The 14,885-nt window shown below is 48.8% G+C and overlaps 1 protein-coding gene across 1 annotated transcript in view; it reads left to right on the top strand.

Annotated features, from left to right (window-relative positions):
• Positions 1 to 14,885, top strand: part of LOC139233090 (hemicentin-1-like) — a 530,358-nt gene that overhangs the window by 258,414 nt on the left and 257,059 nt on the right. The window contains exons 42-45 of the mRNA XM_070863608.1: positions 118 to 214; positions 3,389 to 3,511; positions 5,691 to 5,852; positions 7,091 to 7,372. Of these exons, the coding sequence (XP_070719709.1) occupies positions 118 to 214; positions 3,389 to 3,511; positions 5,691 to 5,852; positions 7,091 to 7,372 (664 nt within the window). The remainder of the gene's footprint in view (positions 1 to 117; positions 215 to 3,388; positions 3,512 to 5,690; positions 5,853 to 7,090; positions 7,373 to 14,885) is intronic.

Below are 14,885 nucleotides of genomic sequence, written 5' to 3'. Positions count from 1 at the left end.
TGTCGTGGGATAGGAACTCCCAGACTACTGCAAAGTCACGGGGCCAACTACAGACTGAGCTTCCCTCAGCTTGCCTATTTTGGAAGCAACATTTGATTATTTGTGTTGGTCTCTTAGATCAAGAGTGCCCAGGTTCGAGATGCCGGGCGCTATACCTGCGAGGCTTCGAACGATGCTGGAAGGACAGAGAAGAGCTACAACTTAAATGTGTGGGGTAAGCAGGGAGTGCTTGTTACTTGGTCCCCTCTCTTTCCTCGATGGTATTTCTCCTCTTTACCCATGCTGCCCATCCATGGGGGAGAGGGTGATTGTAATGCTGGCAACCTCCTATCTCCGGAAAGGCGAGATGGCGGAGGGTGGGTTATGAGGACAATACTCTCCAGTCTTGTGGTGATGCCATAGCTGTCAGCTGTGGCTCAGTGGGTACACTTGCCTCTGATGTCAGAAGGTTGTCGGAAAGGCAGCAGCGGAAAGAGCGTGCGGAAAACCTGTCCCACCCACCCCTTCCCTCAACGACTATCTGTCCCACCTGTGACAGGGACTGTGGTTCCCCTTTGGACCATTCAGCCACCTAAGGACTCATATTAAGAGTGGAAGCAAGTCTTCCTCGATTCCGAGGGACTGCCTACAATGATAATGATGATGAGTGGGTAGCACTCTCGCCTCTGATGTCAGAAGGTTGTTGGTTCAAGTCCCACTCCAGGGACTTGAACTCATAAAAAATCGAGGCTGACACTCCAGTGCAGTGCTGAGGGAGCGCGGCATTATCTGAGGTGCTGTCTTTCAGATGAGCCGTTGAATCGAGGCCCCGACTGCTCTCTCAGGTGGACGTAAAAGATCTATTTCGAAGAAGAGCAGGGGAGTTATCCCCAGTGCCCTGGCCAATATTCATTCCTCAATAAAAAGTTGCGGACCTATACTGCCGGAGGGTCTCCGGAGACCAATGCCTGTATCTGTTAGGCTGCTGCCGAATGCAGAAGAGATGCACGGCGGCAGTTAATGGTGCTCACGCATGTAATCGTGGCGACAGAAAGCGTCACGCTCTTCAGTACAATCTGAGCAGCTGACCGCCTCACTCACTGTCAGAGTTCAAATGCTTCAGTGATGGGGAACATCTGGCCTCACTTTTTTTTATCGGAATTACTGGAGTGAGTAACGCATCTGGCTGTCCATGGCTACCTCAAGTAGAGGGAGAATGATTCATTGATGCGCTTGTCTGATAGCTGGGTGGGAATGAGACACATACGGTGTCTGGTGACACTGTGAACCGGGGCCGCAAGGCACACAGGTCGAGCTTACTGCGAATGTTGGGAGGGTTTCTGATCTGAACTAAGAACCAGACTAAGCTCAATCCAGGGTGGACGCTTGGGGTCAGTGGATGCTTTAAGGGTGGAGACCACGTCTGTGCAGTGCGCCGTTCAGGGGTAAGTCAGAGTTTGGAAGAAGTGCCAGTCCTTGCTTCCATTCTGTGGAAATTGCGGGCGCCACAACTGACATTCACCGTCCAGTCTTCCACTTCAGTGGTCCCCGGCCTGCAAGACCATCAGCAGGCCCGGGCCATTAGAGGGAGCAGAGTGCGGCGGCCCAGCCCGGAAATCAGTCCGGTCCCAGTCTGCAAGACCATCAGCAGGCCGGGGCCATTAGAGGGAGCAGAGTGCGGCGATGTGCCACTTCAGGGAGCAGTGCGTGCTGCTGCAGGAGGCCGACGGCTGATTGCAGTGCGGGCAGGTACAGAGGAGCGGCGAGGTCAGGGCGAAGGAGCGGCAAGAGTTCATAGAGGGATGTGATCGGGGCCCAGGAGAGGCGAGGTTTGAGGGCCCAGAAGAGGCGAGGGCCCAGGGGCAGCACGGGCCAGCCCACACTGCGATATGTGCGCACACTAGGTCCGTGCAGCAGAGCTGGTCTCCAGTCGTCTTGGTTAATCCTCGCCACTGGACCAAGACCTAGCTCTGTCAAGCCCGTGTGGTGGCTGGTGTGAAACGGCCACCCCATGTTAAAAAATCCATGCACAGGCATCTTCCACCCTTCAACATGTAGTTCGGGATCCGGAATATTAAGTCCTTCATTGAAATACCTGTGAACTCATCCCTTTGCGGCGTGGAAGCAAGTCATCCTCGCTTCGAGTGACTACCTATGGTGATGAGTCTTCCGCATGATGAATGGTCACCTTTCTCGAGCGAGGTACAGCAGTGCTGTTGGCATTCGTGGAGTGAGATCGCAGCCCGAGTCCATGGCTCCAGGGCAGCAGGGGAAGACAGAAATGTAGAATAAGACCACATTTTTTTTTCGAACAGAGGCAGCAGAGAAATGGAACAAATAAAATTCAAACTGATTTGGAGATGCCTAAACTGGGAGAGAAAAGGCAATTAGTCAAGAGATAACTGGACCACAAGTTTGAATGTGTAGGGATTTCACTGCATCACATTTCCTAAGAACATAAGAAATAGGAGCAGGAGTAGATCATTCAATAAGATCATGTCTGATCATCGACCTCAACTCCACTTTCCCCCCTGACCTCCATATCCCTCGATTTCCCTCGACTCCAAAAATCTATCGATCTCAGCCTTGAATATATTCAGAGACTCAGCATCCACAGCCCTCTCGGGCAGAGAATTCCAAAGATTCACAACCCACTGAATGAAGAAATTCTTCCTGATCTCTGTCTTAAATGGCCGACCCCTTATCCTGAGACTGTGCCTCCTGGTTCTAGACACTCCAGCCAGGGGGAAACAACCTCTCAGCACCTACCCTGTCAATCCCCTTCAGAATCTTGTATATTTCAATGAGATCAGCTCTCATTGTTCTAAACTCCAGGGAGTATAGGCCTATTCTAGATAATCTCGCATCATAAGACAGCCCTTTCATCCCAGGAGTCAATCTAGTGAACCTTTGTTGCACTGCCTCCAAGGCAAATATATCCTTCCTTAGATAAGGAGGCCAAAACTGTGCACAGTTTCCAATAATACATTCTTTGATTATTGTAGATGTGAATATTCACTCAGTAAATGCTGTGTAGACAATACATGACGAGGGTCTGTGTTATAAATGTCCTAATTGGCATTGTACTACTCTATTTACCACACAAACAGATTCCGATACAATATCCCTCCAAAACTGGACATGCCACCTGGGTGGGGATTGCCAAACAGGGTACAAACACTTCACAACAGGGAGAGGAAGGAAAATATGTGGGAAAAGCCAGTGCAGGGATTGGTATGGTCTGTGGACCTGGTCACTCAACCAGCTACGGAATTAGAGCTGGAATAAGATGACGGGGAGAAAGAGACACTTTATTTCTCTATGACCATAAATGATCAGCTCATGGCAAGTACGGTGTTGTTTACTCTGACTGATGCACTCTGAAGAAATGTTATGAAATATTTTGCAGTTCCTCCAACATTCCATGGATTAAAGGACCAAACATCCGTGAGGGTAATCGAGGGAAACTCTGTGAGTCTATTCTGTGAATGCAGTGGGAACCCCTCCCCTACACTTGAGTGGCAAAAGAATGGTAAGCCCGCCGATACAGTGCTTTGTGTTTCAGCAGCTCATCCATGCCTTTATAACCTCTCGACTTGTCTATTCCAACGCTCTCCTGGCTGGCCTCCCAGGTTCTACGCTCCATAAACTTGAGGTCATCCAAAACTCGGCAGCCCGTGTCCCAACTCACACCAAGTCCCGTTCACCCATCACCCCTGTGCTCACTGACCTACATTGGCTCCTGGTTAAGAACATAAGAAATAGGAGCAGGAGTAGGCCATACTGTCCCTCGAGCCTGCTCCGCCATTTAATAAGATCATGGATGATCCGATCAGGGACTCAGATCCACTTCCCTGCCTGCTTCCCATAACCCCTTATCCCCTTATCGATTTAGAAACTGTCTCTCTGTCTCAAATTTATTCAATGGCCCAGCTTCCACAGCTCCCTGAGGCAGCGAATTCCGCAGATTTACAACCCTCAGAGAGAAGAAATTCCTCAATTTATAAAATCTAGAAACCCATATGCTTTTTTAAAAAAAATCCTCCCTCTTTTAAAGATTTGTGCATCTGAACCCCTAAGTCTGTGCTTCTTTCAAAGTTTTACCGTTCAGTGAATATTTCCTGTCCTTGCTCTTCCCATCAGCCCAATCCTCCTATTTATGTCCTCCTGCTGCTGTGTACAGTTCTCTTCACAGTTAACCCTGCTTCTGTATTACCCTTTACGCAAGTCCAGATCATTTACCGATATTGAGTAGAGTAATGGTCCCAACACTGATCCCTGAGGTCATCAATATTCACATCGGGGTCGGGTAGCACAGTGGTTATGTTACTGGACCAGTAATCTGGAGTAACAATTCAGAGATGTGAGTTCAAATCCCACCATGGCACCTGGGGGAGTAAAATACAGGTAATTAAATAAATCTGGGAATAAAAAGCTAGTATCAGTAATGGTGACCATGAAACTACTAATGTCCTTTAGGGAATTTTATAAATGAGGGTATAGAATACAAATGCTAAGAAGTGAAGCTAAACTGATACAAATTGTTTGTTGGGCTGTAGTTGGAATATAGGCCAAACCTGTTAGTTTGAACTTTTCTTGCTCCATTCAGCTCAAAAAATGTTTGTGCCATAACTTGCTGGAAGTCAAAGCTGATAACGGGACAATAGGGGCATCTGGGACCTCAGTGAACAGTGGGAACAACAGTGCATCTCCTTACTCAATGACGTTTAAGGATTGAGAATGAAACAATGAGGAGTGAGGAACGATGGAGCAGGAGGGTGAATTAGAGTCAAATCAGGGACAGAAAGAGAAATAAAAAAACAAGAGAAAGATTGGATGAAGAGAGAGAGGAAAAAGAGATAGAAAAGAAAAGTTAGAATTAATTCAAATTCTATGTTTTCAAAATCTCGTAGAAGAATTTACTAAATGCAGGAAGAGATTGAACAGCTTATATTCCCTTTCTGGGCCAGAGAAGTTGATAGCCATTGCATTAACAATTATCCAGTTGTTGAAAGGGTACTTATGCTCTTAATCACCAGACCTAACTGTGGCGAGCTTAATAGGTGATTAATGTGCAAATCCAGCAAGTTCTTAAAAATAACAGGGCGGCTAAGGGTGAAGCGGTCTGGACATTCACAATTCACGGCGTATCTCTTAATCCCCTGAACGTGCTGGCTGACTTGCACATTAATAATGGTGTGCGACATTAACACTCCAGCTTTTTCCAGAAAGAACTGGCCCGATAATTCCATTTGTTCCAGTCATTGGGTCAAGGGATGAGAAGCTTTAATTATGAGAAGAGATGATTCTTCTACTTTGGCAGTCCCTAGGAGTCGAGGATAACTTTCTTCCACACTAATATAAGTTCTCAGGTGACTGATGAGTCCAATACGTGAACGAGGAGACCTAATAGAAAGGGAATCAAGGGATATGGGGACAGTGCAGGAAAGTGGAGTTACGATAGAAGATCAGCCATGATCTTACTGAGGCTTCAGGGGCCAAATGGCCTACTCATGCTCCTAATTCTTATGTTCTTATGTAGAGGTGTTCAAAATGATGAGGGGTTTTCATATGGTAAATATTGATCAGTGAATTAATAACTAGAGGCATAAATGTTTTTCTTTTTGCCCAGGTTTGTTTTTGCAGAACTCCAATTTTACAATCCTCTTTCTTAATATCATTTGCTCTCCATTCCCCACTATCAATCACAGGGATAACCCTCTCTGCAGAGAATGACGGTCGAATTATTGTTCTCTCGGGGAGACAAATGCTACAAATATCAGGCACTCAGCTATCAGACACTGGAAACTATACATGTGTAGGAACTAATCTAGCTGGGACAAACAAGAAGGACTACAGCGTGGAGATTTATGGTGAGTGTGGGTGAATTGAGAAGTTGGGATGTTTTATATAATAGTGCTTCAGATGGGACATAACACTCCCTGCGGACGTGTCTCTCCCATGGCGCGCCCCTCCCATGGCGCACCCCTCCCATGGTACACTTCTCCCATGGTACACTTCTCCCATGGTGCACCCCCCCCATGGTGCACCTCTCCCATGGTGCATCCCTCCCATGGTGCACCTCTCCCATGGTGCATCTCTCCCATGGTGCACCTCTCCCATGGTGCACCCCTCCCATGCTGCATCGCTCCCATGGTGCGCCTCTCCCATGGTGCGCCTCTCCCATGGTACACTTCTCCCATGGTGCACCCCTCCCATGGTGCACCCCTCCCATGGTGCACTTCTCCCATGGTGCACCTCTCCCATGGTACACTTCTCCCATGGTGCATCCCTCCCATGGTGCACCCCTCCCATGGTGCACCCCTCCCATGGTACACTTCTCCCATGGTGCACCCCTCCCATGGTGCACTTCGCCCATGGTGCACTTCTCCCATGGTGCATCCCTCCCATGGTGCATCCCTCCCATGGTGCATCCCTCCCATGGTACACCTCTCCCATGGTGCACTTCTCCCATGGCGCACTTCTCCCATGGTGCATCCCTCCCATTGCGCGCCTCTCCCATGGCGCGCCCCTCCCATGGCGCACCCCTCCCATGGTACACTTCTCCCATGGTACACTTCTCCCATGGTGCACCCCCCCCCATGGTGCACTTCTCCCATGGTACACTTCTCCCATGGTACACTTCTCCCATGGTGCACCCCTCCCATGGTGCACTTCTCCCATGGTGCATCCCTCCCATGGTGCATCCCTCCCATGGTGCATCCCTCCCATGGTGCGCCTCTCCCATGGTGCGCCCCTCCCATGCCGCCCCTCTCCCATGGCGCCCCTCCCATGCCGCCCCTCTCCCATGGCACCCCTCCCATGGCGTGCCCCTCCCATGGCGCTCCTCTCCCATGGCGCCCCTCTCCCATGGCGCCCCTCCCATGCCGCCCCTCTCCCATGGCGCCCCTCCCATGCCGCCCCTCTCCCATGGCGCCCCTCTCCCATGGCGCGCCTCTCCCATGGCGCGCCTCTCCCATGCCGCCCCTCTCCCATGGCGCCCCTCTCCCATGGCGCATTGCTCCGATGGTGCATCGCTCCGATGGCGCGCCTCTCTGCGGGCGACTTGCAGTCTGGATCATGCTTTCATGGTTTTCTCTCATTGTTTCAGTGACTCCCAAGATCAAGAACGGTGGTGGGCGGCCGACGGAAATCTCTCTGACCAGGGGAGCTGGGGTCACGTTGGAATGCGATGCGCAGGGAGTTCCTCGGCCAACATTGACTTGGATGAAAGACGGACGTCCAGTGGCGAGCAGGCGGGGTATCCAAGTGGAGGATGAGGGCCGGACTCTGAAAGTTCAAAGGGCACAGGAGCACCACACTGGCCGCTACATCTGCCTGGCTGTCAATGCGGCCGGGCAATCGGACAGGAAGTTTGATTTGAGTGTTCATGGTAAGCGCTCAAATTACTACTGGTTTTAAACAGATACCACTTTAAAAGAATCGTTTTGTGACCAGAAAGAAAAGGGGTAGAAGGGGCTAAAGGCAGGGAGAATACATCTAGATCTTGTAGTAAAGCACTTGTAGAGTACAGAGTAGTTTAACAGGTTAAAGGGGAACACTATTCATTTGAATAATCGTCATTATTAGAATTACTGGTACCACTTGCATGTTATCTTGTGCCAGGAATTTATGCTTTAAAACTGCCGGTTATTCCTCTGATGCACCTCCTGATGTGATGGTGAGCTTTACAGACCCCAAAAAGGTCTCACATTCCCATCCTTACTCTGTGGTGAGTTATCTGATTGTTGGCGAGAGCAACGGTAATACTGGTGCTGCAATGGGTCATGGAACTGACCAATCAGAGCCTGGACCATGGAACTGACCAATCAGAGCCTAGGCAATGGAAATGGCCAATCAGAGCCTGGGCAATGGAAATGGCCAATCAGAGCCTGGGCCATGGAAATGGCCAATCAGAGCCTGGGCTATGGAAATGGCCAATCAGAGCCTGGGCTATGGAAATGGCCAATCAGAGCCTGGATCAAGGAACTGACTAATCAGCCCAGGTTTCTGCACCAGATTGCCATCCTGTCGACTCTGCTTGAAAATGTACACGTAGAGGGCAGGTAGGGGCACTGCTGGACTTGATGACCGCCCACCATACTTGACAGGCCTGCTGAGATTGCTAATCTAGATTTAGTCCGGAATGTTAACCACGGGCAAGGTACCAGAGCAGGCTTTCCTGTGGAAATCTGGTGCATGAGCCCCACTTGCAGAAAGCAAGTAACTTGCGCACCAGTGTGACCTAACCTTATGATGTATAACGGAAAACAAGTGAGTAGTTTGACTATTTGGAAAGGGTATTTGGTACCCAACGGGTTAATTGTCTTACGCTGTCGGAAATTGACAAGTTAGACTTCTTTGTATACTTATTCTTATGGAAAGGAAACACCTCATGTTTCCACAGAATACACTGGAGAGGTTTGAATGGGGTCCTGGTAATTTATAAGTATATTTCTGTATTGATACAATCCAGCTGTCGCCTGAACAGATATCCCATATTTACAGTTTGTTTTTCATGCTGGATATTTTAAACTGTTAGTTCACTTTTTGCTGACTACAGCAACACTGGGATGTTTTAGACAGAATTGTGCTGTGCTCCTGTCTGGCTGTTTTTCTCACCCACCTGCTCCTTACCCTCGCACACCCCCACCTCCCCCCCCCCCCGCCGTACCGTCCTCTCCCTCTAAGATTAAACTTAATGACTTCCTGGAAGGTCCACCATAACCTCCAACATCAACAGAGAGCAGCCCGGCATCCATCCCATGAGTCATTCCTGATTAACACATTCATAGAAATGTACAGCACGGAAGGAGACCATTTCAACACATTGTGTCCGTGCCGGCCGACAAAGAGCTATCCAGCCTAATTAAGTATGAAGCCTCCAGTGTATTTTCAGACATTTTTTGACATTAAAAAAATTTCTCTCCACTTTCTCGATGTTTAATAGTTTAGTACAAGGAAAGGGTTTTAAGAAGTAGACACATCAAATAAGTCACGATTTGTATTAAGTTCTAACCTTTCCCGGCAATTGTTAAATTTAAAATCTCAGCAATTCACCTCAGATTTCTACAATCTTGTGACGGGTCAGTTTAAGACTGTGTTCATCTAGTTTAGAAAATATTTATGCTTCTATGCGAAGACTGATTTTTTTTTTAATTTAAAAAATGAACTTTGCTGATGTCTCACCTGGGAACTGCAGGCGATGCAGTCCCAGGATCAGGCCCTGGTCTGTACACAGCTGTCCTGCCACAGTTGGGATAGAAGCAGGGACACTATAAATGACCTCAGTACTGCTGAACGAGGGAAGGGAAAAATTAGCCAGAGACCCCATTACTGATCACTGACCCTGCTGACGTGTTCGTTGGTGCATGCCTGCGTCATGTGTGTGTGTCTGTGTGTGCTGGTGTGTGCATGCGTGAGAGCATGTTGTTATGTATGTGTGTATATTCGGGAGCAGCAAAGCATCTCTACAGGTGGCTGAAGGCTGAGGTCCAACAAAAAACCCGTGACCTAAAGAATAGATGGTGGGTGGAGAAAGCACAGGAGATTCAGCAGCTGGCTGACAACCATGATGTGTGAGGATTCCTCACCGCAGTCAAGGCCACCTACGGCCAGGCACCCAAGGCCCCACCCCACTGCTGGCCAAGAACGGGAAGGCACTCATTAAGGACACCGAGGCAGTCAGGGCCGGCTGGAAGGAGCACTTCGAAGATCTCCTTAACTAAGACTCTGTCTTCGACACGAGTGTCCTCGACTCCATCCCGCAGCATGCTACCCGCCACCATCCCAGCAAAACCCCAGCCCTATACAAGGTAGAAAAGGCCATCCATCAGCTCAAGAACAACAAGGCATCAGGAGCAGATGGAAACCTTGCTGAGGCACTAATGTATGGCAGAGAGGCACTATTGGCGCGAATGCATAACCTCATCTCTCTTATCTGGAAGGAGGAGAGCATGCTGGGAGATCTCAGAGATGCAGTGATCGTGACCATCTTTAAAAAAGGGGACAAGTCTGACTGCGGCAACTACAGAGGAATCTCCCTGCTATCAGCCACTGGGAAGGTCATCGCTAAAATCCTCCTCAACCATCTTCTCCCTGTGGCTGAAGAGCTCCTCCCGGAGTCACAATGCGGATTCTGTCCACGAAGGGGTACAACGGACATGATATTCACCGCGCAACAACTACAAGAGAAATGCAGGGAACAGCACCAACACTTATACATGGTCTTCTTTGACCTCACAAGGGCCTTTGACACTGTTAACCGTGAGGGACTATGGAGCATCCTCCTCTGTTTTGGCTGCCCCAAAAGTTTGTCTCCATCCTCCGCCTGCTCCACGATGACATGCAAGTTGTGATCCTGACCAACGGATCCACCACAGACCCAATCCACATCCGGACCAGGGTCAAGCAGAGCTGTGTCATCAAGCCAACGTTCTTCTCGATCTTCCTCGCTGCAATGCTCCATCTCACGCTCAACAAGCTCCCCGCTGGAGTGGAACTAAACTATAGAACCAATGGGAACCTGTTCAACCTTCATCTCCTCCAGGCTAGATCCAAGGTCGTCCCATCCTCTGTCATCGAACTACAGTAGGCGGACGACACATGCGACTGCGCACATTCAGAGGTTGAACTCCAAGCCATCGTCAACATCTTCACTGAGGCGTACGAAAGCATAGGCCTTACACTAAACATCCGTAAGACAAAGGTCCTCCACGAACCTGACCCGGCCATCAAAATCCACAGCGCGGCCTTGGACAATGTGGACCGTTTTCCATACCTCGGGAGCCTACTATCAGCAAGGGCAGACATCGACGATGAGGTCCAACACCGCCTCCAGTGCGCCAGTGCAGCCTTCGGTCACCTGAGGAAGAGAGTGTTCGAAGACCAGGTCCTCAAATCTGGCACCAAGCCTCTGGTCTACAGAGCTGTAGTGATACCCGCCCCCCTGTATGGCTCAGAGACATGGACCATATACGGCAGACATCTCAAATCGCTGCAAAAATACCACCAACATTGCCTCCGCAAGATCCTGCAAATCCCCTGGGAGGACAGACGCACCAACATCACTGTTCTCGATCAGCCAACATCCCCAGCATCGAAGCACTGACCACACTCGACTAGCTCCGTTGGGTGGGCCACACCGTCCGAATGCCTGACGCGAGACTCCCAAAGCAAGTGCGCTATTTGGAACTCCTACATTGCAAGCGAGCCCCAAGTGGGCAGAGGAAACGTTTCAAGGACACCCTCAAAGCCTCCTTGATAAAGTGCAACATCCCCACCAACACCTCGGAGTCCCTAGCCAAAGACCGCCCTAAATGGAGGAAGTGCATCCAGGAGGGCGCTGAGCACCTCAAGTCTCGTCGCCGAGAGCATGCAGAAATCAAGCGCAGGTAGCGGAAGGAGCGTGCGGCAAACCAGTCCCATCCACCCTTTCCTTCAACCACTGTTTGTCCCACCTGTGACAGAGACTGTAATTCCCACATTGTACTGTACAGTCACCTGAGAACTCACTTTTAGAGTGGAAGCAAGTTTTCGATTTCAAGGGACTGCCTATGATGATGATGGTGTGTATGAGTGTGTATGCGTGCGTGCGTATTTTGGTGTGTCAACAAGTGTGTGTGTGTTGGTGTGCGAATGCGTCAGCATGTGTAGGTGTTTGTGTGCATATGAGTGTGTGTGCGAGAGCATGTGTATGAGCGTGTGGGTGTGTGAGTGTATGTGTATGAGAGTATGTTGGTGTGTGCATACGTGAAAGCACACGTGTGCGTAGCTGGATGAGAATGTGTGTGGGTGAGGACAGGGTTAAATGAGATTGTGTACTTAAAATGACTATATTCAGAAGTCGAAACACAAATTTATATCAACCTAATTTTTAAAATCAATGATGAACTTTTTGTAGAGTAATGTTAACGTTAACACTTTGGAAAGTGTCAGTAACCCTCATGGCCCACAACAACATGAACCTTCATGGGTCAATGCATGTCGACAAGCATTTCATAATAAAGTGTATATTTTAACAAGGAAAGACTCGTGTACCTAAAATAACCTACACTAAAATATACTCTACAGCACGAACCTAGTGCTGGGGACACTGCATAGAAACAAATAAGATTTTCTAACAAATTAAGTTATGTTTGAGATCTAGGGACCATGCTAGGGGGCACCTCCACTTCCCATTATTATGTAAAGCCATTTGTTCTGAATGTACATCCTTGGGGTAGTTCAGTTGCTGATAAATAGAAGTTAGTGTGTGGTGGAGGTAGCGGTATTGTCTGATTACTTATCTGTTTAAAAAAGCCATTGTCTTCCCTCTCTCGCTCTCCCTCTCTCGCTCTCTCTCTCTCTCGCTCTCCCTCTCTCGCTCTCTCTCTTGCTTGCAGCAGCTTAAACCTAATGTTCAGACAATTCGTTCCTTCTTTAAATGTCTCAACTGAGGTAATGGGTTTGGTGAATACTTTTTAAAATTGAGTAAATACCCTCAATAAACAGAGGAAGAAATGTAAGTCTCTGTTGGACACAGACATCTGTAGTGACGATTGCCGTTGCAGAGATAGATGTGTCTGAGGATAGGTACTGAGAAAGCATCAAGCAGCCTCCTCCTCTTCCCCATTTCCTAAACCCTGCACCTGGCAATTACTGCCAGTGTTGATCTTACCCAAAGCACTTAAAACGTTCGTATTAAATTCCTCTCCCAATATGTTTTTAAAAGAAACAGCAGTGACCTGTTTATTTTAAGTAGGTCGTTCCCTCCCTCCCATAAACCAGCGGTGAGGAGGAATTTAATCGGACCACTTTCAGTGCTTGTCTGATAACATTGCTGACAATCATCTCCAAACTATGGTATTTATTTTATGTATCCTGGAAAGACACAAGGCTGAGTGTTGAGGCTCAAAACCGGTACTTTCAGGCACTCGGCTGACTGAGCTGCCCATTAAAATGATGGCTTATTTATGCATTCTTCCAGTGATCTCTCATCACTTTTACAAGCCTCTTATTTTTGTTTTTGTTTTGGGGTCGAAGTTCATCTTTTTCTGTTCTGGCCACCTTATTTGGGCTGGAAGGAGTCAGAAATACCGCTGGAGACTTTACATTGTGTGGGTATTTCCCCGCACGGTTTTCGTCCTCCATTCCGGAAGTGGCCATTCTTCATATGTGAGTCTGATCAGTGAATGTCAGCGGGCTATTCGGCTGCGGAGGCATTGCGACCCCGGGCAAAACCTGATAGCCATGCGCACGCATTCTCCAGGCAGGTGGGGGTGACTGGGCAACAGTGATCAGGAACAGCAGAGCCAGTTGTCACACCCTATTTCCGAGCTCCCGCCTGGAGGCAGTGATTGTGCAGTTGTGGTATTGCAGCTAGGGTTACACTGTGTCAGTTACACTGTCTGCACCCTGTGACCTAATGTGCCTTTTTGAAAGAGGCAGAGCCAGTAACAGCAGAAAAGCAAAGGATTGCTCTGTAGGGCCACTTGTTGAAGGTGTAAAATCAGTATCTCCTCAAGACCAGATGTTCTTGGGCAGATTTATCTGGTTGGGGTAAACATCCGACCAAACTCTGTGTTGCTCCTGCTGCAGCCCCTGAATTGCCACCTACAATCTCCTCCTTACTCCCGACCGAGTACGGGTCGGCACAGGCTCGACGGGCCGAATGGCCTTCTGTGCGGTAACCATTCTATGATGCTATGAGAGTAGGTGATTGATATTAAATGTGGGTGAATGGCAGCATTATAGTGTAATTGGTTGCGAATGCTGTTCGGTAATCCATGTCTAGATTTAATGGTATCACTCCTGTAATGTAAGCGATTAAGGGATTATGGGGAGCGGGCGGGGAAGTGGAGCTGAGTCCATGATCGGATCAGCCATGATCGTATTAAATGGCGGAGCAGGCTCGAGGGGCCATATGGCCTACTCCTGCTCTTATCTCTTATGTTCTTATGTTAATGTATGCATTTGTAGAGCTGTTGAGTTGTGAGTGGCTTAGCCAGTCACATGATGATCACAAGACTCAATAAAACCACAGCCAGTTGGGTTTGGGGGATCCATGATGAGGCAGGCGGTTGTGAGCCTGGTGGATGAACCGGTAATGTGTCGTGTGATTGTTAAACCTTTTGTTAATAAACCAACTAGTTCTTAACAGCAACTTGTTGCTATGGATTCTTAAGCAAAGAACCCATGAAGCAAATACATTGCAACTCCTATGACACCAGGTGCACAAAAACAGCCTGTGTGGGTGTGACACACTGCAACCTGACCCTTGCCCTGTTTAGGGCTCACTACAGCGTATACTTGTCGCTGCGTGCTGCCTGTGTGACTCCATGCTGTGGCCCTTCAGTGAGATGGTAGGTGATCCGAGGCGTGGCTGGGGGCAGGCATTGAGAAGGTCAGAGGTCCATTTTGTGGGGTGGAGGTCAGAGTGTTCAGAGTGGAAAGAGGAGAGGTCAGGGTGTTCAGAGTGGAAGGAGCAGAGGTCAAAGTGGTCACAGCCATTGTGCTCATTGTGGGTCATCCTGCGAGCACGAGACTTCAGTCGCCTTCTGTGTGACAGGCTCCAGACTCTGGCTTATCCTGTTGCAGTGCACACTATCCAGACTATCCAGTGTGTGACGGACGTTAGGCTGTGGCCACATGCATGTGTGGGTATTCAGTCCCCAGTTTTGGAAATGAGCAGAACTGGAGTCGAAGAAAATTGCAGCATCAAAGAATCATGGTGCCATTCAGAGTGTACCTAGCATAAGAATTTAAAATTTTCAGTCTTGATCTCGGTGATGAAGTGTTTCCACAGTATTTAAAGGCGTATGGCAGCTGGAGGAAAGGCAGTATGTCAAGGCCGACTGCAAGGAATGTTAATACCAGATGTGGCATTTCAGTTATGGGTCACGTTGCTATTTTTCCATCCATATTTT

This window comes from Pristiophorus japonicus, chromosome 20 (genome assembly GCF_044704955.1).
Source record: "Pristiophorus japonicus isolate sPriJap1 chromosome 20, sPriJap1.hap1, whole genome shotgun sequence".
Lineage (NCBI taxonomy): Eukaryota > Metazoa > Chordata > Chondrichthyes > Pristiophoridae > Pristiophorus > Pristiophorus japonicus.
Note: the sequence above shows the minus strand (reverse complement) of the source record. Positions and strands in the feature narration are given on the sequence as shown.